Raw genomic sequence first — 23,996 nt, forward strand, 5'->3', positions numbered from 1 at the left:
TCACAAACCATTCAGTGCCGTTTTGTCCCTTGTAGAAAGAGCGTCTTAGTCAGACGTTCCGTCGTTTTATATATATTTTTTCTCTTTTAAATCGGTTTTAAACATTTATAATTAGTTTTTAAATGTTGTCGATTTAATTTTTCGTTCGCCTTTACCCGGATACCCTACAGGATTTTATTTTGGCAAAGTTTTTAATTTATAATCGGCTACTACTTTTAAATAATAAAAAAAGGCGATGGGTGCGGATTCAAGGGGTCATCATGACCATTCTTCAATGACCTGGTCAGGAATTGCGGCTTTCTCGTCAGTAGCTGCCGTTATGGTAGTTGTAATTGTCGTAGTGGCCGCTATTAAATTCCAGAGGAACAGGGCAGCGAGGAAAATTGGTAAGTTTTTCTTATTTCTTTTGGAATCAGAAGTGTATAATAATCGGAGGGAAGTGTTTAACGCTACTTCACGCGCGACGAATTGTTTCTAATTAACTTCGAAGTGATTAAAATTATCTTACACGACTAATTAACGGGGTTACTAAGTGTAGAATGCCCTCGAAAGCTACATTATGTTGAAATTTTATTACAAATAAAAAAAAAGTTAAGCGTCATGGCCGCCCACTGACGTTTAGACTAGGCTCTAATGCTCCAAACATTCTACGAAATGGCGGTACGTGGCTCCCCCCCCCCTTTCCCTCAAAATGGCGTCCGCGGACAACTTTACTTAGTGGAAGGCTAGGGGGTCAGGGGAATTGGCTAAGAGGGGGGGGACTGACCTTTTGAGAGTAAATACTTCGAAATTATTTTACTTTATTGATAATTTAGTTTGCATATATTTGAGAAAATAATTTATGGCATTCCTAGCAGATAATTCATTATACACTTCTGATAACACTCCCCCCCTCTCTTTTCCCTCTTAAAACTATATTTTTGGAAAATATTAAGCCTTAAGTCTATGATGGATTAATTTTAATTACAATTTTCCTTTTAAACGGATATTTTTAAAACTATAAAGAATAAGGAAAAAAAAATCTAAAGCGGATAGGCTAGAAGGGTTAATTACTTCACAATAATTTTCCATTTAATGTAGTAGTAGTAGTAGTAGTAGTAGTAGTAGTAGTAGTAGTTTGAGATAGATATTTCGAAACTAATATTTTATAATCGAAGTAAGCAAACCAAGCGTTGTTTTTCGATGGTTTCAAGGATAATTTTTAAACATTTGTTGCACCACGTGATCTTTAACGCCGGCTTATTTAACGCTTATGTATTACCTAACATAAAGTCATTGAAAATAGAGCCTAATTTTTAACGAAAACTACCAGTAAAATTCTAGAGAAATAGAAAAAAAAAAAAGAAAATCCCTATCTTTATCAATCGTACTTAAAAAAAATCAAGAACAAAGAAAGAAAAGAAATGGTTATCTCTAAAATTCCAATGTTTTAAAGAAGAGAAAAATATTTGCCATTGATTTAGCCTAAAAACCTAACGCTATAAATATACACGTTTCTATATTTTTCTATAAATAAAATTTCGTATATGTATTTAATAAAAACTGGGATGGTGGTGGTATACCGTCTTCTATATTTGTCATTAAAAATATCTAGGATTCGAAAAGAAAAAAAGGTATTATTTCATAAGGAAACAAAATTGATGTACTATTTAGATTCGAATCTAGCTAAAGAAGGGGGTCCTCTTTTTAAAAAAAAATCGTTAAATTTAGAATGTGATAAAACATATTTTTAGGAAAGGAGAAAAAATAAGCGCACGTCTTCTTTCAATTAAATGACAGAGACTAATGGCATCCCGAGTTAATTCCCTGTAGACCTTAATATAGTAAATGAGAAAAGCCTGCCCTTACCCTAGTACTAGGTTAGATGAACGAAACATCTTTCAAAACTTTGATTAACAAAAATCGCAAAGAAATCTGATTGATTCTTGTAAAGAAATCTCAGAGTGAATTAAATCCTAATTAGGCTTAACATCGTATACATTTTAACCTACCTTTAATAAATAAAACATTAATATAAAAAAAACCCCTATTGCGAAAACTTAAATGTATTCGGTACTAAGATCACGGTGGTTCCTTCCTATTGTTGAATTCCCAAGTTGATACGACTCATTTAAGACAAAATATATATCCCTTTTGTTAATAATACATGTCAGACAAGTATTTAAATTAAGCGTGATTGTACGTGTAAGATTAAGATTACATTGTCCTATCCTAGTCTATAACTTCAATTCAGATTTGATAGCGATTTCGTGCTACGATTTTTGATATTTTCAAACTTACCTTTGTTTGTTTGTTTAAACTATTGTTGTTTTGTGCACGTGATTAAAAACGTGGGAAAAAACCAAAGGTGACGCGCGTGTAATTACGATGTAACTGTAACTTTTTGTTTTTGTTCGTTTACCTCTGGCTTAGAAGTTAAATTTATAAAGAGGAAAATAAAAAAAAACATTAAATATGTGGGGCTCTACGGGTGACTGAATTTGAAATTATCAACATTAATTATGTAAATATTTAGAATATGTTAGCGTACGCTTGCTTTTAGGGATATTTTTTGCCTGTGATGAAGGGACCAACAACTAACAAGCTCTCTGAATTCCAAATTTAGTTAAATATATGCGTGGAATTTTCTTTTTTGGGTTATGTAACTAATAGCGGTATTAGATCTTATGGAATATTTTTTTTTTGACTATATAATATTTTTTTTTAAATTGAGACTAACAGAGGGGATAATCACTCTCGGATTACATGTACACCAGGAAACAAAATTAGAAGCGACACTAGGAATTCCTCTCTCCCGCCTCTACCGCGTAAGAATGGAACTTTCGGGGAATGATGGTACCATCAATAATGATAAAGCTTTTTATCACATCTGCGAGTGTTATCGTTGCACTACGGTATTATTCCTAGTGTCGCTTCTAAGTTTTAGTGGAACGTTATATTACGGGTTATTATTGTAATCATTTTAGCACTGCCAAGGGTGTAGATGCTTATAAAGATTACGCGTAATCTCTTTAATAGCGCATGCAGTGTCAGAATTATTCCTAGTGTCGCTTCTAAGTTTTAGTGGAACGTTATATTACGGGTTATTATTGTAATCATTTTAGCACTGCCAAGGGTGTAGATGCTTATAAAGATTACGCGTAATCTCTTTAATAGCGCATGCAGAGTGTCAGAATTATTCCTAGTGTCGCTTCTAAGTTTTAGTGGAACGTTATATTACGGGTTATTATTGTAATCATTTTAGCACTGCCAAGGGTGTAGTTGCTTATAAAGATTACGCGTAATCCCTTTGATAGCGCATGCAGAGTGTCAGAATTATTTTACTATTTTTAAAAAATTAACCCTAGTTCGAATGATTGTACGATAACTATACGTGTGATAACAAAATATTACCTACAAATAAATACAGAAATAAATAAAAAAAATAATATTTTCATAACTTTTAAACCGTCTTAATCCCAACTTAAAATAAATTAGCATAAACTATAATTTAACCCATCCATATATAATTCCGAGCCAGTATGGATAAGCACTTAAGCCTTCCCTTATAATATTCTTAACCCCATTTTCATAGCTTAGCCCTGTCATCATCCATTTCAAAAACTAAATAGAAACCTCCCCAAAAACAAACACTAAAAACCCAAACATCTTTTCGGTTAAATTCACGATAACGTTTTGAAAACACTTTTTCAAAAAAAAGTTTAACTTAAAAAAAAATTTAAATCACGAGGCCACCTAGATTCAACGAAATATCTTGTCAGGTGAAATAAAAACCGAAAGTGTATTCTGGATAGGATAGAAAACCAGTTCAACTAAAAATCCCCCTCTGAAAGAAGTTAAGATCGCAAGGGAAAAAAAAAGATACGAGAAAATTTCTTCAAAAGATTAGGTTACTTATTAACCGTCCCCAAAAACATCTAGACACAAAAAATATTTAAAACGCCTGGAGTAGTTTTAGCTAAAAGAGAATATGAAACGCGAGATATTCTAACACTAATATCAAGAAGTGATATCTAGTTTATTAGGGAGAAGGTATAAGATGCCTAAGTATTCGCGCGCCATAGTCCCAGTCCCCCTTTCAAAATACAAGGAGACCGGACTATTTCGCCTCTCCTCAGTCAGAAAATACGTAATTTTCCTTCATTCGCGTCGCGCTGACGCGAGTTTTCAAGAACCAATGAGATGTTGGTTGTAATTTAGAGGCGGGGATTAACACCGGACCTACGTTTGGACTGGAGATAAGGCTAGAAATGGGGCGAATTTATATACCTTCTCCCTAGTAAACTATATATCGCTTCTTGCTAATATAGAAGGAGAGCGGGAAGGTAGACTATAGATATATATTATTTCACAATCCCTTTGAATAAATAATCCATTAAATTAGATGAGATACCTATAGGGGCCGTACTACGTTGCTACCGGAACAAACAGCTTAGAACTCAAAGAAATTTTACAAAGAAAGCGCCAACGGCCATTGCAGATTATTTCTCTCTCACCTTAAGATGGTACCATTATAAGAAAGAGTGCTTAATGTACCGTTTATTCTTTTCAAAAACCGAAATTAAATAACACCAACCCCGCCTTCATAAACAGTGCCCTTTCAACCTGAAAAAGGATATACCTCACTTCAGTTTCAGTCTTGAAATGAACGCAATTTCTTACTATATACCCAGTTTTCATTGAGAAATGGGACGCATTCCCAGACTGCAATCGAAATTAACCTTATTATGTCATTAGTATATAGTATCAAGTCAAAAGGGTGGTTTTTTTGTCATTTAACAGCGTTACCACATCATTCAGTTCGTGATTGAAAAATGCTAGCAGAGCAATTCAGTTCAGTTTAAATCGGTTCGTAACTATAGTGAAAACTTATCTAGTTTTACAAATTTCTCAAGCTACGAACTTGATTTTCAAAACAAAATTCTATCCAAAGAATTAGAGTTAATTAATAAAAAGGCAGGGAGTAAGGATAAGTCGTAATATACGTTCCTAGTTCCCCACTATTATTTCTAACTCAATAAACAAAACACTGCCGCGTTTAAGCTAGATCACAACGCGAATAAAGGCGTTGTTTAGTAATTAAAAATAAATAAGGACAGTGAAAATAAATTCTGAAATGTTTTTCTTGGAAGAAATTTGTAACGCGTGAAAACAATCAGACGCTTTGTTATTTATCGCTTTAAGCGTAAAACTTATTTTTAAAAATATATAATTTATAATTCAACTCGTCCCAGAAATAACAGAATAGGGGTGAAAGGCCTAGTCCTAGTAATTTTCAAGCAAGAAAAAAAAATTAAAATTAAAACTTTATAATTAAACTCGGGTATGGTTGTTGATTCCACTCCCCCCCTCTATTCTTAATACGTGACGTAGATTTCAACTTCACAATTCTTAAAAATATTTCTATTGTGCTTCTCTTCTCTAGGAGGTTACAAGGCGATCATAATTTTTGACAGAGAACCCCCTCTCATGACCGGTCTGCTATTGTTAAAAATTGTATACTGTTTCTCGATTTTAATTGAATATCGGTTGATTTGGCTCGAATTTTCCAAACCCATTGTTACTCTAGAGCTTGAGTGGTTTGGCAAGCTTTGTATTTTGAATGTACGCAATTCTAGAAGGAATTAGGCGCTTACGTTTGCCAAAAATATTTAATTAAGGGTAACGCAAGGCTAAAATCGTGCCGATGCAATTTTTAGTGGCACGTATTGGTTGGTAGCGTATTATTGAAAATGTATTTAGATTAGAATGGCTTATTCAAAATACTAATATATGAATTATTTTAATTTGGGATTTTAGGGCAGTTCGTTAATTATAATAGATTGGATAATAATTCTACAATATCAGCAATAATTAGGACTATTATTTTACTAATCCAGATTCTTGTGGTAATTTTAATTGGGAGGAGACCACTTGGTTCACCAAATTCCTCCATTTATTTTGAATGACCTTCTTACTTGGGTCTCTCAATCTTTTAACAAAGGTTAAGTTAAAAAAAAACCCATCGAGAATTGGATTATCCCGCTTTTCCAAGGTGTTTTTTCAGAATTATTCCAAAATTTTCCTAACGTGGTGACTAATACATCACGCTTAGACATGGCCGGGTTTTTAGATATTTTAAAAATAAAGCATAACCCACAAGACTAACCCGCACCTGAGCTCCATTTTTGGGCTTTTCAGGACACCAGTGAAAGTTGTTAAATTATTGAAAAACACTTGAGATAACAATTTTTAAATAGTTTTTAACGGTTCATAGGTCATAATTCCTAACCTTTTATGCTAAAATTATGTAAAGATATTTTACAACAATCACTTATGAAATTCAAACGGTGTACGAGTAAATAAGTATTTAAATGGTAAACTGGCATATTAGAAATTTACTTTTAATTCAGGTGAATCCCATCAAATCAGTACGTGATTGTAAAATTAAAATTCTAGATAAATCTACAACAGGAATCTCGTGAAATTTGAGGCGAATTTCACGGAATAAGTTTTCAAATTATAATCTCACGAAATTTGAGGCGAATCTCGTGAAATACTGAGGGCATTAAAAAATTTTATAACGCGAGTCAAAATTAAGACAATGTCAAACCACGACAAATCATTTAAGAAATCACCTGAACTGAACTTTTTAGTTCACGAAATCTCGTGTAATATGAATTGTAAATATTCGATATCAAGTACACCGTGATTTCCATAAAAAAAGTGTTTAACCCCTCGGAATTCCATCATCCAATAATCCCCTAAAAACTTTTCCCACATGAAATTTCATACGACATGTCCTAAAACGTTAACAAATAAGTTGAAAGACTGAAAATATCTAACACACACAAAGGACATCCCCAGTCCGGGACCCGAAAAAATTCCATCTGACAAAAAATAAGCAGACATCGTAACCTTAACCAATAAATACTTATAAATTCCCCAACGGCAATGGAACCTAAGACCTTTCAATAGTGTTAACTTGACATGACGCGGACCTTGGAATATCGGGACAATATCCAATTTTATAGTGGAACAGAGGGGTCATGAGAGGGAATTCCACAAAGGTCAAAGTATGTCAGGCGAGGTAGAAGCCCGCGAAGGGATGTCTAAAACCCGGCTCAAAGCTATCCCAGAGTACACTGGGTGGCAAGAAGAGAGAATTAACACAAAGATAGCTAAGGGAGGGAGGGTAGCTTTCCAGATTCTTCTATAGCTTTTCCAGGACGTGAATAGTTTACACCCTATGGCAGTTTAGTTTTTAGCACTTTTCGAGTGTTGCTAAAAAGAAACAGTCCCCTGCATGGTTCCCCTCGGAGGAGGCGAGAAAAAAACGTGGGGGGTAGAGTCGTTTTCCCATAACAATTTTACCCTCTGGTTTATATGGGGATAAAAATTTGTGGATGGACAACATACGTAGCTCCGTATCCAAGAAGGGGTCCGAATCTAATTATAGCCTAGTTTAAGTAGTACTAGGGAGCCAAAGACTGGTGATATACAGTTTTGAAAGATACGAGGTTTTCGTACTCTAGTTAGAAAACCCAAAATGGTTAAGGCATATAGGGAGGACCTAAATGAAAAACATTTTGCAGAACATCTGCCTGGTCTTTTGAGAAAGCTATCGAAGCATTTACCACTCCAGAATAATAACAGGGCATTAAAAGTCATAAATGGTCCATATTTATACTGAGACAACGAAAATTTTATCCTATACTTGATCTATTGAAATAATTCCAAATTTTCTAGAATTCCAATTTTTTTATCTATTTGAGATTTTCAAATAAAAATTTTGAGTATCAAAAACTTGCCTTAACCGCTTTTCCAAGGAAATTAAAATATGACTGGTATGTTACTCTTAACTAGTATAGATGCTATCTGAGAAAATATCAACCAGAAATGTAAAAAAACCGAATAACATCTGCACACGCTTAAAGCGACATTAATTTGATTTGAAAATTGATAATGCCGCTATCTTTAAAAAAAATGGGGCCCCAGAAAAAAGGGCAAAACATTCCTAACGGTATAATATCTGTATTTCTGACAGTTACACTTAATATAGCGTGATCTTCATTTTTCACGTCCATATACATCATAAAACGTTACGTTATCAAGCTTATAAGAAAGAAAATTCAACGACTTCTTTGTCACAGATACTTCTAAGACCGAAACTGTTCTTTTGTAGATTAGCACTTTGAAAACTCGAAAATTAACTGAACACAGCTATACCAAGTAACCAAGCAAGCAAGGACTTGGAGACCACTTTTATCTCCCCCATCTAACACTCTCAATCAATGTCTTTTGGGGGAATCTTTTGACGACGCTTTCTCTCTCTCTCTCGTCTTGGTCGTTTTTAATTAAAGGAGACTTTTTATCGTTCCTAAACTAACCCCTTTCAATAGCTCACGCTAGCTGTTAAGTCGCTTTTCTTCGTATCGGCCGTCTCTTGAAAACTCGTGATCGAAGCGTGCGAATTAAGGTTCCTTTCCCCAAGTTAAGAAAAGAGAAGAGACTCTGTTGGCTAAGCCCGCTTGCTAACTCGACGGAAAATTGGATACCTCAACTTTTTCACAAATAGTCTATGAGACATTTATCAATATTGCGCTTTCAAACATTTATAAAAGATAGGGAGGGCGAAACGCTCGTCATAATTCTGATAACGTGGGGGTAAATCGCTATAATTAAATCCAGAGTACATTTTGCGCGATTAGATAAATTATATAATGAAGTTCATATCGTTTAATTTCTTTGAATGGAAAGTTTTTTTTTAATAAAAAAATTCCATATTATCTCGTGAAATTATTGGATTATTTCACGGGATCTGATTGAATCTCACGATCTCGTGAATAATGGGGACTGAAACATAACGTGGGAAATAAATAAAAGCACGAAATCAATAACAGTCGCAGGAAATTTATCAGAACAGCAAATAAAATTATCCCAAACGAGATTTTTCGTAAGTGAATCGCCCCAGGAATTTATGCAATAATTCGATAAAGGATTTTCTTAGAACTGTTTGGAGTTAAATTTTTGTGATTAATCAGCGATAGATGAGGCATTTTATATTTATCGAATATCGATTAGAAATAAGCTCAATATGTTAAATTGTTAAACTTATTTCTACATTGTCGATTAGAAAGATAAACTAGCACGTTCTTAAAGATGTTTTCAAACATTATTCAATCAAAAACCTTCAATTATTAAAGTAAATTATTTAACTTTTGGTTTGTGCATTTCTTTTAAAAAAACCTTCAATTATTAGAACTTTTGAGTGCGTTTCACTTTTAACATTTTTAAAACCCTTCACTTAACAATTACGAATTACACGAACGGATAAAGGGGTAACTCCCTTTAAAATTGCGTAAGATAACTTTATTATAGTTAAAGGGTGGAGTTAGCGAGATTTAAATGTCGAAATCGACCTTTACCGGTATCGGAAACAATGTTAAAAAACTTGAATTTTCGGCAGAAAGCGAGTTACGATGAAAAATTCAAGGACTAATCAATCTAGTTTTCAATAAAAAGGAACCCGTTAAAGGGGAATAACTTTTATAATCCAATATATTTAACCTTCTAAAATTTCTTTAAAAAAAAAAAATAATGAAAATATATGAACCAGTTATTAATATGGGTCTCGCCCATGTCTGTTAATATTTAAATATTTAAAACATAAAAATCCCTAAAACCGGTACACAAAAGCCCCAACACAAAGTTTACTGTCAATTTTTGAACAAATTCCGTCTCAGACATAATAAGGTTCTTATCAAATCTAATGATTTATTGAAGAAATATTCTAAGGGATAATACTTTTGACACTGACATCCAATACTCCTCCAATAGGGCTTCAGGAAACTACAAAAGTCATTTTATAACACGGCGACATCAAAAATGTCAATAATTTATATGTAAAGATAGGGAGGGGGGCTTATATTTGAAAGGCTTCTATTTCTCAGATTGCGTTCAGTTTCTCTAAGCGCTTAGTAACCGGATAGAGGGGGAAATCACTAAAGCGAAATTCAGTGTATCATGAAATATTATTTACAAAGATTATATTTAAAAAAATTAGGAAATTTGGTTTTGGGGTGCCATTCCAGCGAAATAATTAAGTGCAAATTATGTTGCGGGGAGGTGGAAACACGTGAAATTTGAGGAGAATTTCACGGAATGTAAATCTCACGAAATCGCAGGAAATCTCGTGAAATTATGGGGTAATTAATGACATAATTAGGGAAGTAATTAAAATAAAAAACACTCGAAATCGTAACAGCTGGAATCGCAACGCAAAATTCATAAGAAAATGAGTTAAAATTTTAAAAACCGATTATATTTAATAATTAGGAGATTAATTCAAATTATGTTTTGGGGTGATTCCAGTTAGAGAAATCTGTTGGGTAGGATAGGGAAACACGTGAAATTTGAGGAGAATTTCACGGAATGTGAATCTCACGAAATCGCAGGAAATCTCGTGAAATTATGGGGTAATTAATGACATAATTAGGGAACTAATTAAAATAAAAAACACTCTAAATCGACATAACAGATGGAATCACCCGCAAAATTCATAATAAAATGAGACAAAATTTTTGAAAATCGCTACACGGAATTTCATTAGTGAGTTACACCACGAACCGAATCGACCGGTTTGACCGATACGATGTACTGAACGCCGCGCAGCACCCTCTTAGATGAAGCAGCAGCAGCATAGACTAGGATTTGGTCTTGCCTTTTAGTTTTGAGTGGCGACGTCTGAGCTACAGTCTACATGGCGACAAATATGAGGTGGCATTTTTCTAACTTGTCGTTTGTCAGGGGGGATTTCGCGCACTAAATTAAGACTTCGATTAAACTCGGGAAGCCACGAGAGAGAGGGAAATACAGAACAAGAATCAAGGGTCCAATAAGTCTGGAAGAGGGTACTCTGGTTGGGTGAATATATTAGATATAAAATTTCCGTGGACGGTTAGCATTTCAACCCCTTAGACTGTTGTTTTGTTTAGAGATATAATTAGAAATTTGCATTATTTCCCTGCCAGACTGGAGTACGAAATTTAATTATGGGTATATTAATTAGTCGAATTTTGATAAGAAAGTTGTTTGTTGTTAATCTGAATTAGGAAACCTAATTAGTTCCAAAACTAAAAAAGTAAAAATAGCCTATTATTAATTAAAATTATTATTATTAAGAATTTGCGTTAATTTCCTGCCAGACTAGAGTTCGTAATATAATTTTGGGTTAATTATAATTAATTAGTGAAATTATATCACGTGTACTTAAACTACGTAATCAATTTCAAATATTTGTATCAGTTCTAAATCAAATTTAGTGACTACTTTTTGACTCAACTATATTTAGTCAACTCTAGTTGAGTAAACTAGTTGGATCGTGCGAACGGAAATGGGAAGAACTGAATCATCCAAAACTTGAGTTGATGATAAACATTTATCGGTGATCTATTATTTTCTTACTCATCTAGTTGAGTCAAAAAGTTTGCTCGTACGAAAAAGACTCGCTTAAAGCACGTGTCTACTACCAGGGATAGATTTAATTTTAGAAGTAGGAATAGAGAAGATTAGTATTTACTTCAGTCCAACTCATAGCCCAGTATAGAGCCCCTCCCTCCAACACGTAACGAAAAGTTTAAATTATCTTATAGGCTCACTTAAACTACGTAATTCCTTTTTACCTCTGTCGCAATGACCCCCCCCTCTTCTTTCACACCCCCCCCGTCCCGTGGAAGGGGGTCCGGGACTTTGACGCGCGCCCATATTACTTAGTCTGTTCTCCATTCCTACTTCTAAAATTAAATCTATCCCTGCTACGCATGATGATCAAGTTCCATACAAAATCATATCTACAAGGGCCTACCGGCCCTGTAGAATTAGACTATAAAACTAAAATTTTAATTAAAATGTGAAAAATAGAAGAAAAACTTTCTCCCCTAAAAACATAATAAGTTTCCTTATCATCTAAAACTATCATATAAAAAAACACCCAAAAATTCCTGAAAAGGCACTCTAATTAACTTTCAAACTAAATAAGTCCCCGGAAGGTCATGAGTCAAAAGTGGAAACATTTCTTAGCGGTCTTAGAAATATTTCTAAATAAAATTAGGCCCCATCCCTAATAGATAACATCCGCCATTTTCTCTCTCTAATAAAGAAGAAAAATGTCGGCTCGGATATAAGAAAAACAAAAAAAAAAACATATTAAAAATGAAAGGACTCAGACGTTCTATTATGACGATATTTCCGGTTACAGAACCATTTCCGGTATTAAAAAAACCCGCCTTTTTTACCCGCTTCTTTAGTAGAAAATAATAGATTGTATGTTCCCCCCTTACTTCCTTTTATGAAATAACAATTGCCTAAAAAAAACATATAAAAATAATAAAAAAATTGATTTGAAAGTTAGAAAAACCGAAAGTTTTGTACGAAAAAGTGAAATTATCATTCGAATAACAAAATACCTTATTTTTAAAGGGATAATAAACCTAACGGGTAAATTATTTCCTTTTCCAAGCAATCAATTTGAGACAAAACGTACTTAAATAAATAATATTATGATATATTTATAGTATCTTTAAGCTTTCGGGGATGGGAAAAAATATAGAACTAAAATTCAAAATTTATAAAAAGTGAAAATGAATTTTGAACTATCCAAGACTATAATTTTAAATGTATAAAAAAAAAATATATATACCATACAAGGAAACTAACTATTGACCCAAATATTTTCACTATAGGACCAATTTTTTATAAGGATGCCACGGAAAATATCACCAGCCATTACTTTGCGTTTATCAAAATGGCAAATAATAAAAAAAATGTTTTAAATTCTATACATGAATGTAAATATTTAGTAGTGTTTTTTTTCTTCTATAATTTATTAATTCCGGGATGGGTTATGCAATGCATATTTTAATTAAATAATCTAGATAACTGTGTCAAATTAATATTTAAATCTTCATTCACGAATTCTAATGATGAAACTCGTTGATATTTAAATTAGTGGAAGGGAGCGAAGTTATTATTAAGGAACTTGGAATTATGTAAATTGTTTTTAATTTCCTGGGGGGTAAACAACTAAACTGAAACCCTTTTTTCAAAATAAATACAGCGATTCCTTTAATGAAATAAAAATATAAATTAATTAGGGCGATTTCTAAGAAAACAGTGGCTTTGAAATCTTGCGAAGGGTATCTCGAGAATTTTAGGGTAATATGCCGTTTCAGTCTCACGAAACCCGAGGAAATCTCGTGAAATGTTAACCAAAATCAACGTAATCTCGTGAAATTTGAGGTTTTCACTTTCAACAAACTTGAATGAATCTCTTGTAATAAATAAAATCTAGTTTAATTCACGATATCTTTGTAAAAATCCGAACTCCTACGTTCACGATTTACCTTAGTGATTATCCCTTCAAAATTTGGAAATATTTTAAAAGTCACAGTGAATTAATTCCGGGGGTTTCCACTTAAGATTAGTTAGGAAATTATAAATTTTGTCAAAACAATGGAACCGTGTGACGTCATATCAAAAAGCAGTAAACATGTCCTCGTAGGTTGTATTAATGTATTTCGCACAGAAGTTTTTTTTTTGTGTGTGTGTGGGAAAACACAGAATATTAAAGTAAATACACCAAGTATCACGGCTGAGAAAATTGGGTAATAACGCACGCTTCAAAAGAGACCCGTTCTTCAGTTCTAAACCGCTAAAATACGCAATAATCTCACTTTTTGATTTTTAATCAAATGCTCATGGTTTGAAAACCCACTTTCGAATTTTATACAACCACCACCACCAAGCATACAGAAAGTGAGGCGATTTACTTTATTACTGCACGGGCCAATAATTTTCCCCGAAATCAGTCATGTGTAGCGCCACTAAACCTTAATGTCAATAAAAAGACAGTTTTCCCAAAATGTTCTACTAACCAAAAGTAACAGTTACGAGCAGTTAATTTGGAATTTAGTTTCAAAGTTTAGTGGAGACGTTACTTTTCGATACCCTCGGGAATTAATCTAACATTTTATTGATTATTTTCTAACTTTGATTCATCCTTAACAAACGCTTAGAAAAATGTTAATTGTAATTAAGATAATAAATTAATGTAGAAACTTTAAAATCAGAGATTATTCGAAATTTGAATATTATTTTTTATAGTTGAAAAACTTAACTGAATATTGGATCTTTTGGGCATCTCGAGACTTAATAAATAATTTTGAAATATTTGACTATTATAAACCGATTCAAATTTGACTCGTGAGGGGCGAGGCAAACTGTAAATTAGTATAAAATTAATCAAAATTAAATTTTAATTCCAATCAACGAGACACAACACCAAGACCCATTTCAGAAGTCAATTGATCAAAATTTAGTTAATTTTAAATCTCTTCAAATTTTCTAGAATCAAATCTAAAATTTGCAATTATTATAACTACAATTACTAATTATTCTCTAAATTACAATTAACAATAAATTGGTACTCGAGCTAATTAATACCTTCCAAATTTCAAAAAGCTCAGAAAAATGTAAAAAAAAAAAAAATATTACGCTCACGAAACCAAATTTTAAAGGGAGAATAAACCGATTGAAAAAAATGTTCCAGAAACATACGCCCACTTCACCACAGCTTGCAAGTAACGAGCACCAGATTTAGCGCTGCTATTATCTATTGCGCAATAAAGGCAACTAAGGGTTAATTAGATTATCTATACCACAGATTTGGGTCTTTATAACAACGATTAAGGACCACCTAAATAATAAAAATGAAAAAAAAATCCTGTGCCCTATTAGAAGACCCCCATTTGTTCAACACACGGAATTAAAACCTTATCTCGAACCACACGTAACTTAAAAAAAACGTGTCAAGAATTTGGGCCAAGTCAACTATTACAGGTCCGTCTATACACTTGATGAAACAATGGACAAATAACAAAAAATAAAATTAACTTCATTTCCCAAAATTATAAATTTCCTAGACAGCTTGTTCCGCTTTGCATCTAAAAAAGATTTAAATTTAAAAACAAAAGAACTTTCTTAAAGTAGCGTTGACATCCTATTGAAATATTACATTATATTTTATACTGTCAAAAGGCATTGATCTGTCACTACTCTTTTTTGAAATTGTTTCAGAGTATGTCTAGACTGATGTGAAATTAAGATTCAACGCTTTTTCTAAGCCGTAAGAAATGCCTTGGTCTAGGTTTAAATAGTGGAATCAATTTAATATGAATTATTTTGAACTATTTCCCCTTTGGATCACGGTAGATGTATAATTTTGGTTCCGTATTATGATGAGGTTGGCTGGCTCGGGTTTAAAAGACGTAGAGCATTCCAGAAGCGTGGGGGTCAATAAGGAAATAAGCTTAATGTATTTCTTTTTATTTTTGGTTCTTCTTAAATCTTAACCGAATTTTCTTTCAATTCTTTTTTTTTTTTTTTCAAATTAAAATTGGGAAAACCGTGATTTTTCTAACCACACGGAATATATATGTAATATATAATTTCAAATTTTGTTTTGTATCTTATATCTAGGAGACTGGGACAGTTAATTTAAGTAATTTTAAATAATATAGCGAATTATAATTTATTCCAGATGTCTTTTGGCTAGCTACCCTAGTACCCTTTTTAATTTTACACGTAATTTTAATTACGGTAAAATTTAAGAAACGGCACCAAAACCCCTGTCCCTGTCCCTGTCCCTGTCCCGGACGCGTCCGCGAAACGAACGCTTACGATGAGAGAGAGAGGGAAACCGGTCGCGTCCGCGAAACGTACGCTTACGATGAGAGAGAGAGATCGCTAGCGTACGCGGTGGCGATACGAAGCTCCGCGTAGAGAGAGAACTGCCTGCCTGGTATATTAGTGAGAGGGGGAAGAGGGAGAGGGGGCATCCCGCTCGGAGAGAGAGGAAAGAAAGGTAGTTTAAATCTCGCGGGAAACAAGATGATAATTTTCGTGCACTACTGCACTTTGTGCGCGTGATACATCAGAGATTATGCTGGATGGTTAGGTTAGGTTTCGTAAAATAGAGGGGACGCTTTACGGTCATAGTGATTTCTGGTTTAGGGGATGCAGGATTTTGTTTAAATACATTATTTGATTCGTATGGTTTTTAAAAATTATACTTTAGTGGGGTGCACAATTTAGTTTCATTAATATTATTTGAAATGTGACGTTATTAGAAATTAAAGGGATACACGATTGTGTTTCAGAAATGTTTTTAGTTGTACGATTTATTGGAAATCAACTATACGGGGGGTCACGTGAGCCGTGTATTAGTGAGAGGGGGAAGAGGGAGAGGGGGCATCCCGCTCGGAGAGAGAGGAAAGAAAGGTAGTTTAAATCTCGCGGGCTTTTTTGAGTGAAGGGAAACAAGATGATAATTTTCGTGCACTACTGCACTTTGTGCGCGTGATACATCAGAGATTATGCTGGATGGTTAGGTTAGGTTTCGTAAAATAGAGGGGACGCCTTACGGTCATAGTGATTTCTGGTTTAGGGGATCCAGGATTTTGTTTAAATACATTATTTGATTCGTATGGTTTTTAAAAATTATACTTTAGTGGGGTGCACAATTTAGTTTCATTAATATTATTTGAAATGTGACGTTATTAGAAATTAAAGGGATACACGATTGTGTTTCAGAAATGTTTTTAGTTGTCAACTATACGGGGGGTCACGTGAGCCGTGTAAAATTACTATTAAGGCCCAGCCCTTGGGCCATCTTGTTCTAGACTGATATTAAAATTGCGTAGAAAATCACAAGTGAAATTAGATGTGCAGAATAAATAAACACCAATATATAAAAAAAAAAATCAAGATCGAAAACTCGTGAAATTTTGCGTTAATCACGCGGTGAATTTTCAACCTCGCATTTAAGGGCGAAATCCCATGAAATCAATGTGAAAATTTTAAGGGAAATCTCGCGAAATTGGGGAGCACGTGAAATTTGAGGCGAATTTCACGGAATGTGTATTTTTTTAAAGCCGAGGAACTTTCGTGGAATCAGAGGAGGGATAACGTAACAATCAATTCAATATTGAATCACATGAAATCATATAAGGGAAATGGCCCAAAATACACGAGGAGACTCGAGTAATCAAAATTAAAACTTCAATCATTATTAATTTCACAAGTGATATTATTTTTGTCCCACTAAATTTGAGATTAAAACCTTAGCACTTTATAACCCACCTCTTGCTCTAAACACTAGAAATAATAAATAGTTTATTCCAGATCTTTTTGGCTAGCTACCCTTCTAGACTGATATTTAAATTTCGCAGGAAATCACAAGTGAAATTAGATGTGCAGAATAATTAAACACCAATAAAAAAAATAATCAGGAATCTCGTGAAATTATACGTTAATCACGTGGTGAATTTTCAAACTCGCATTAAAGGGCGAAATCCCGTGAAATCAATGTGAAAATTTAAAGGGAATCTCGCGAAATAGGGGATCACGTGAAATTTGAGGGGAATTTCACGGAATATAAGCTCACGAAATCGGAGGAAATTTCGTGGCAATCTGAGGGAGGGATATAATAACAATCAATTTAATCACATGAAAACACATAAGGGAAATGGCCCAAAATTCACGAGGAGACTCACAAGTAATAACAGCGAAAACTTCAATCATTATTTAATTTCACAAGTGATTATATTTTTGTCCCACTAAATTTGAAATTAAAACCTTAACACTTTATAACACACCTATTACTCTAAACACTAGAGATAATAAATAATAGTTTATTCCAGATGTTTTCTTGGCTAGCTACCTTTAGTACCCTTCTTCTAGACTGATATTTAAATTTCGCAGGAAATCACAAGTGAAATTAGATGTGCAGAATAATTAAACAATATTAAAAAACTAATCAAGAAATCTCGTGAAATTATACGTTAATCACGTGGTGAATTTTCAAACTCGCATTTAAGGGCGAAATCCCATGAAATCAATGTGAAAATTTTAAGGGAAATCTCGCGAAATTGGGGATCACGTGAAATTTGAGGCGAATTTCACGGACTATAAGCTCACGAAATCTGAGGAAATTTCGTGGCAATCTGAGGGAGGGATAGAATAACAATCAATTGAATCACATGAAATCACGTAAGGGAAATGGCCCAAAATTCACGAGGAGACTCTCGAGTAATCAAAATTAAAATTTCAATCATTAATTTCACAAGTGATTTTTTTTGTCCCACTAAATTTGAAATGAAAACCTTCACACTTCATATCATAACCCACCCCTTTCTCTAAACACTATAAATAATAAACAAATAAATAAAAGAAATAGAATATAACAATTTAGCGTCGGAATCCAAATAGAGTCTGCGATTCTTCAAGCCCCAAAAGAAAACCCAGTGAACCAAAGAAAAAAAAATACTTCTCAGTTTAAGAGGCTAAATTTTTTGGAAAAAAAAATTAACAAATTGATATAAGCCCGTATTCTTTGGACTGTTCAATTCGGCAAATGCAAGCCATTTTTACCCGAAATCAAGCGTAAAGAAACTAATTGGAAATTTATGTGTTAAGTAATTCGATTTAGTACGACACCAATTTTATACATCAACCATTCCAAAGGTTCTTGTCCTTTAAAGATATTATTGTATATAAAAAAAAACCCCCAGAAGCGGCTTTATACAACAATTTATGATCAGAATTATCCCGGTTTAATCACCGTTATGCCGAATTAAATTGTAATTAAGTTTTGACTTTGAAAAATAATTTGAAACTTCAAATGTTTCCCCTTAATATAATAATTGTTTACGATACAAAAACCTCCCAAAATAACTAAGTTTTAAATCCATCTTTTGGAATGTCAAAAAATAATTATAATACCCCCCCCCCCTCCCAAAAAAAATAATTAATCCCAATAGAATTTCGTAATCTTAAACTTTTCCTTAAAATCGTGTCTAACAAAATTCTTTTAAATTTTTTTTTATACTTTTATAACTTAGCTCTAAAACACTTTAAATTCAACAAACGTAGCGTTATCATAGTTCAATCACGTGGTATTTAATTTAATCGATAAAACATTAAAACTATAAGAGAAAAAATATATTAAAAATCGGGGTAAAACCGGTTATTTTCCTACTTAAATAAAAAAACAAAAAACCCCCCAAGTTCCACTTTTTTCTTTCTTAATTGTAATATTTTTTAAAGAGAGATTAAACTAAGGGCAGACAGTTTAGAAAGAGGGGGTATTTTCCACGAACATTTTTCTCATCAGTCTAAATGACGTCAGAACGGAAACTGAACTGGTTTCAGTAGAAAAAAAACTAAAACAACTTAAAACCATTCCTTCATTAGACAATTCTTTCGCTCCCTTCTGCGGGTTCTAAAACAAAACTAGAATTTTAATGGCTTTATTCAATGCGTTTTTAATGAGTATAGAGAATTGCCTTCAGGGTTTTTTTGTATCTCCGAGTTTCGAGAGACATTGGTGGGGGAAATATGGAATTTTTTTTTTTTTTGGTGGCAACTTTAATTCTTTATGTTAATTATTTCAAGTGTAATCGTTATGCTATTTGAATTTAAATATATGGTATAGTGAAAAAAAAATTGCATTTATACGTAAAAAGATGAGTTGAAGAGAAATCCCCTAAAGGTAACCGAGTACAAGTAGTATTAGTGCTGTAGTGGAGATCAAGTTCTTATAAATTTTATCAGAAGTCCATTAAATTAGCCTTTATTAAAATTATTTGCATTTTTTAAAATATATTGAAAACTGGATAAGCTAAGGGCTAAGGCATGTCGAGAGTCGGAAACTTTTATCTACAATTCAGAAAAAATACTTGTAGATGTCGTCATGTCCTTTAAAATCATGTGAAATTGCTATTTTAAAATATTCATGGGAATATCGCGACTCTTAACTTGATTTCGTATTCTAAAGTCAATTTAAATAGAGTTATTTATCAAATATACTCTTAAACTTCGACTTAAAAGCTTCTAATCTATGATTATAAGGGTTTCTACCGTTTGAAATATTTTTTTTAAATATTCCCCACATTTCAGAGGGGGGGGGGCTACTAAGTAAATAAAACGCTGTCACGCACAAACCACCCCCATTTAAAAACATCGCGGGAAATGTAAAATACAACCCACGTGGTTGTCTTCAAGTCCGCGAAAAATAAATCAAATGTACTATTAAATCACGAATAACTTGCTAATTAGAACAGATTTACGAGCTAGCCCAAACCCTAAAACGTCACTACCACACTTCAATATCATAGTGGTCAAAAACCTCTCAAGACACCGCGAAAATTCAAATTCGATAGCTAGTTTCAAAAGTATAGGTCTCAGTAGAGATGTTTAAAATTAAGTTTTCTAGAACTTTAAATATAAAGCAAAGCATTAAGGAGACGTGTTGCAGACGTCTCGTGCCAACTTTGCAATCGCAGGAAGCAGGTGTGTTAACGTGTATAGCAAGAGAGTCCAAAAAAATACACCCTATGGCTGGCCAGGGACAACCAAAAAATATTTTTACAAGGGAACCGCCTGAACTAAGCATCTGGCCCTTACCCAAGATGTATCAGAGATTATTCTTATTCTTATTCTTAGTGACTAGTATATACCTCATAATGGAAAATATATCTTGGGGGGGGGGCAGGGATTGAGGGGGTATAGGAAGCCAGCTGGTCCGTGACAGCTGGCCTATGGGCTGTCACCTTTAAAATACCTTAAATACAACCTTTATAAGTAGCAAACAAATGTAGCGATAAATAACTTATGAAATAAGGTCAGGATGCGATATTTGTCCTTAATTTTTACAAGATCTTAGCTCGTAGACACGCGGGGAAGCCCTAGATCGCTAGTTCGCGCGTACTTACGGATCTGAGATGTACAGTACTTTAAAAACCTTGAGGAAGAGAAAAATATCCGATACCGATTTGACTCTACTTTCAAAAACCTTGTTCTCAATTTATCCTTCTTTCTAAGCTTGTAACGGAACCTATTAAAGGGAGGGTGAAGTAGAAAATCAAGTGATTTTTTATCGATTTTTCTACTAATTATAAGACCAGTCTGCATAGTCAAACATCCAGGAAATACAGTTTCCGAATGATTTTAAAATTCAAATTAGGTTCAGATTTGAAGGATAATTTTAAAGAAGGTCCTCCGACCAATCGCGTAACGTCCTGCCTTTTTGTTAACAAAATTCTCGTGGCACGTTCCGTGTTGAATGAAATTTATCACGAGATTTGATAAAATTCGCGCGCGACGTGATAATCGTGACGCGAGACATGGAGCGTACCACGAGAATTTTGTTAACAAAAAGGCAAGGCATTACGCGATTGGTCGGCAGTCCTTGTTTCAAATTATCCTTAAAATCTGAACCTAATTTGAATTTTAAAATCATTCGGAAGTATTTCCTGGATGTTTCACTATGCAGACTGGTCTTATAATATGTAGAAAAATCGATAAAAAATCACTTGATTTTCTACTTCACCCTCCCTTTAAATTTTCTTTCAAAAACACATTTCCATCCTTTCCAAAATTATTAGTTAAATTCATGCAAACATGAATAAAAATCCCAACACCTAAACGCAAAAATGTACTTGCCTAACCATGGTTTACTTTTCTATAATTGCAGATCCACGATCCTTAGCCACTAGAGCGAGGTTATTTTCCCGTGATCGACTTGATACAACAGAGTACATGAACAACTTAGCAACGTTGGACCGTAAACTGGCCATGGACGAAATTTTGGAGAAACGACGAAGAGTGATCTTCACTCCGGCAATTTCTTGCGAACTTCGTGGTGGACCGGATGACGTTTTCGTGGATGTAATTGGACCAATTGATCTTGTAGACGATCACCGGTCATCTCTAAGGAAATCCGAACAATGGACGATGAATTAATTCATTTTGAATTAGTTTATTTAGGGAATATAAAGTATACAATTTCAATCTACCATAATTTGATAAGACCTTTCCTTCCCCAATTAAAAAAAAAAAAAAAAAAAAAAAGAAGACTTAGTTTTATACTGGAGTATTTAATTAAATTTAAATAAAATAGTAAATTATTTTTCAATGAATAATTAAATATAAATAATTTGACTGAGATAAAATATGAGGGGTCTGATTAATTTTCTAATAATTGGCTATATAGAGTGCTGTCAGAAGCGCCGGTGTGACGTCACCCATGCTGTTTTCCCATAAAAAAGAAAAAACGGTAACTGTCATGGCCGCCCATTGCTAAAGGCAGACTCGTGACGTTTAACCTTGGATCTGACGTCACAACTGACAGCACTCTATTAAAATTATAATTTTAGAATGTAAAAGCTTGATTAATATTTCTACAACAAGCTGATACTGATAGATGTTTTAAAAATTCTTTAATTCTTTCGTTCACTATAAAGATCTGATCTAATAAAAATAATAATCCCAATTTGTTTTTTAAATTGAGGGCATATTTGATTAATTACTATCTTTGGATGTTTAAATTTTTTTGTGTTAGATTCCAACTCAAGGCTCACTAACTTGACAGACAGTTTACCATTATTTAATTTTTATCCCTTTATGACGAGCTATTTTTTTACACTCTTGTAATAAATGTCGTGTATATATTATTGTTTTACTTTTAAAATATGAAGATGACACAAAAATTAAGTGAGGAGACGAATGCCATCGCCCAGCCATGTACTTTTTCTCAAGGTATAAAAAAAAAACCCCATTTGCATTAACAATTTGAAATTAAAACCTGTTATGGTTGAAATTTTTGGAACAAAAACGTTGTACATATCATAATATTTGAGTAATAAACCTTTTTTATTTTTAAAAATGCCATAGTTGTAAGTTCATTAAGTTTAATTACTACTATAGTCAAAGCTGTTACTTTCATGAAGGTAAGTACTGAACTTCTTTATCTAAGTCATTTTCTAATAGAGTGCTGTCAGAAGCGCCGGTGTGACGTCACCCATGCTGTTTTCCCATGAAGAAAAAACGGTAACTGTCATGGCCGCCCATTGCTAAAGGCAGACTCGTGACGTTTAACCTTGGATCTGACGTCACAACTGACAGCACTCTATACTACCGTTGGTTTCATCGATATGATGTGCAATTTGAACTATTATGTATACCTACTTATTACTAATCAGTGCTAATGTTGTTTGCATATTTCTTGGGATTGCCTGAAACATTCCAGCTGCTCTTATACTTACCAATTGTATAAATCCATTACCATCCGGCTAATTACAGGTTTAATTATAAACAAAAACTGATTTGCTAACTTGATTTCTAAATTATTATTCATATTTTTATGTTATTTGTCATAAGTGACGGCTAATTTTTGTTTGAAAAACTATTTTATCTAAAGGTATGAATTTTGGATGAAGCCAAGGCTTAGAAATGCCGCCCACCGAAAAGGGGGATATTAATTTTATCTTTAATTAATAACTTAAAAGTGTGATTTACTTACACGAAACAGTATTTTCCATTAATATCAGTCCTCTTGCATCGTTTTTCACTAATATATCGACTTTATTTACGATTATTAAAACCTTACTTAAAATTTTAGTCGGAGAGTTGTCCAACGCAGTTTCCACTTGAAATTCTTGAAATTAGCCTAATTTTCAATAACGCGACCTTTGACATTACTACGGCTTCGACGGGGGGGGGGGGGACGTAGGAAGCGTGAAATCTGACTTTTGACCAATCACAGGACAGAACCTTCACTAAATGGCGTTAGAAATAAACTTTCTCAAAAAAAGAAGGAAACAGGCAAATTAATAAGTAAAAATTTAATTAATTAAAAACTGTTTTTAATGTCAAAATTTTTTTGTAGAATTAAATAAAAGGATGAAAAAATAAGCCTCAGAAATAACAAATTCAACATAAACCGCTGTAATTTTCGAATTTGACAACCAAAATAAACCAAGGCCGAACGATATTAGCGCCATCATCTCTATAGTGCCATCTACTACTCAAAAAAAGAAGGAAACAGGCAAATTAATAAGTAAAAATTTAATTAATTAAAAACTGTTTTTAATGTCAAAGTTTTGCCAGAATTAAATGAA

General features: G+C 33.4%; 1 protein-coding gene across 1 annotated transcript; it reads left to right on the forward strand.

Annotated features, from left to right (window-relative positions):
• LOC149623815 (uncharacterized) lies at positions 1 to 22,765 on the forward strand. Its single transcript, XM_089853061.1, has 2 exons — positions 1 to 386; positions 21,572 to 22,765. Exons 1-2 carry the CDS (start codon positions 236 to 238, stop codon positions 21,838 to 21,840), a joined length of 420 nt encoding a protein of 139 aa, XP_089709187.1. The 5' UTR covers positions 1 to 235; the 3' UTR covers positions 21,841 to 22,765.
• The last annotated feature ends 1,231 nt before the right edge of the window (positions 22,766 to 23,996 follow it).

This window comes from Phalangium opilio, unplaced genomic scaffold (genome assembly GCF_054372755.1).
Source record: "Phalangium opilio isolate 3A_F unplaced genomic scaffold, DU_Popi_V2 ptg000113l_1, whole genome shotgun sequence".
Classification (NCBI taxonomy): domain Eukaryota; kingdom Metazoa; phylum Arthropoda; class Arachnida; order Opiliones; family Phalangiidae; genus Phalangium; species Phalangium opilio.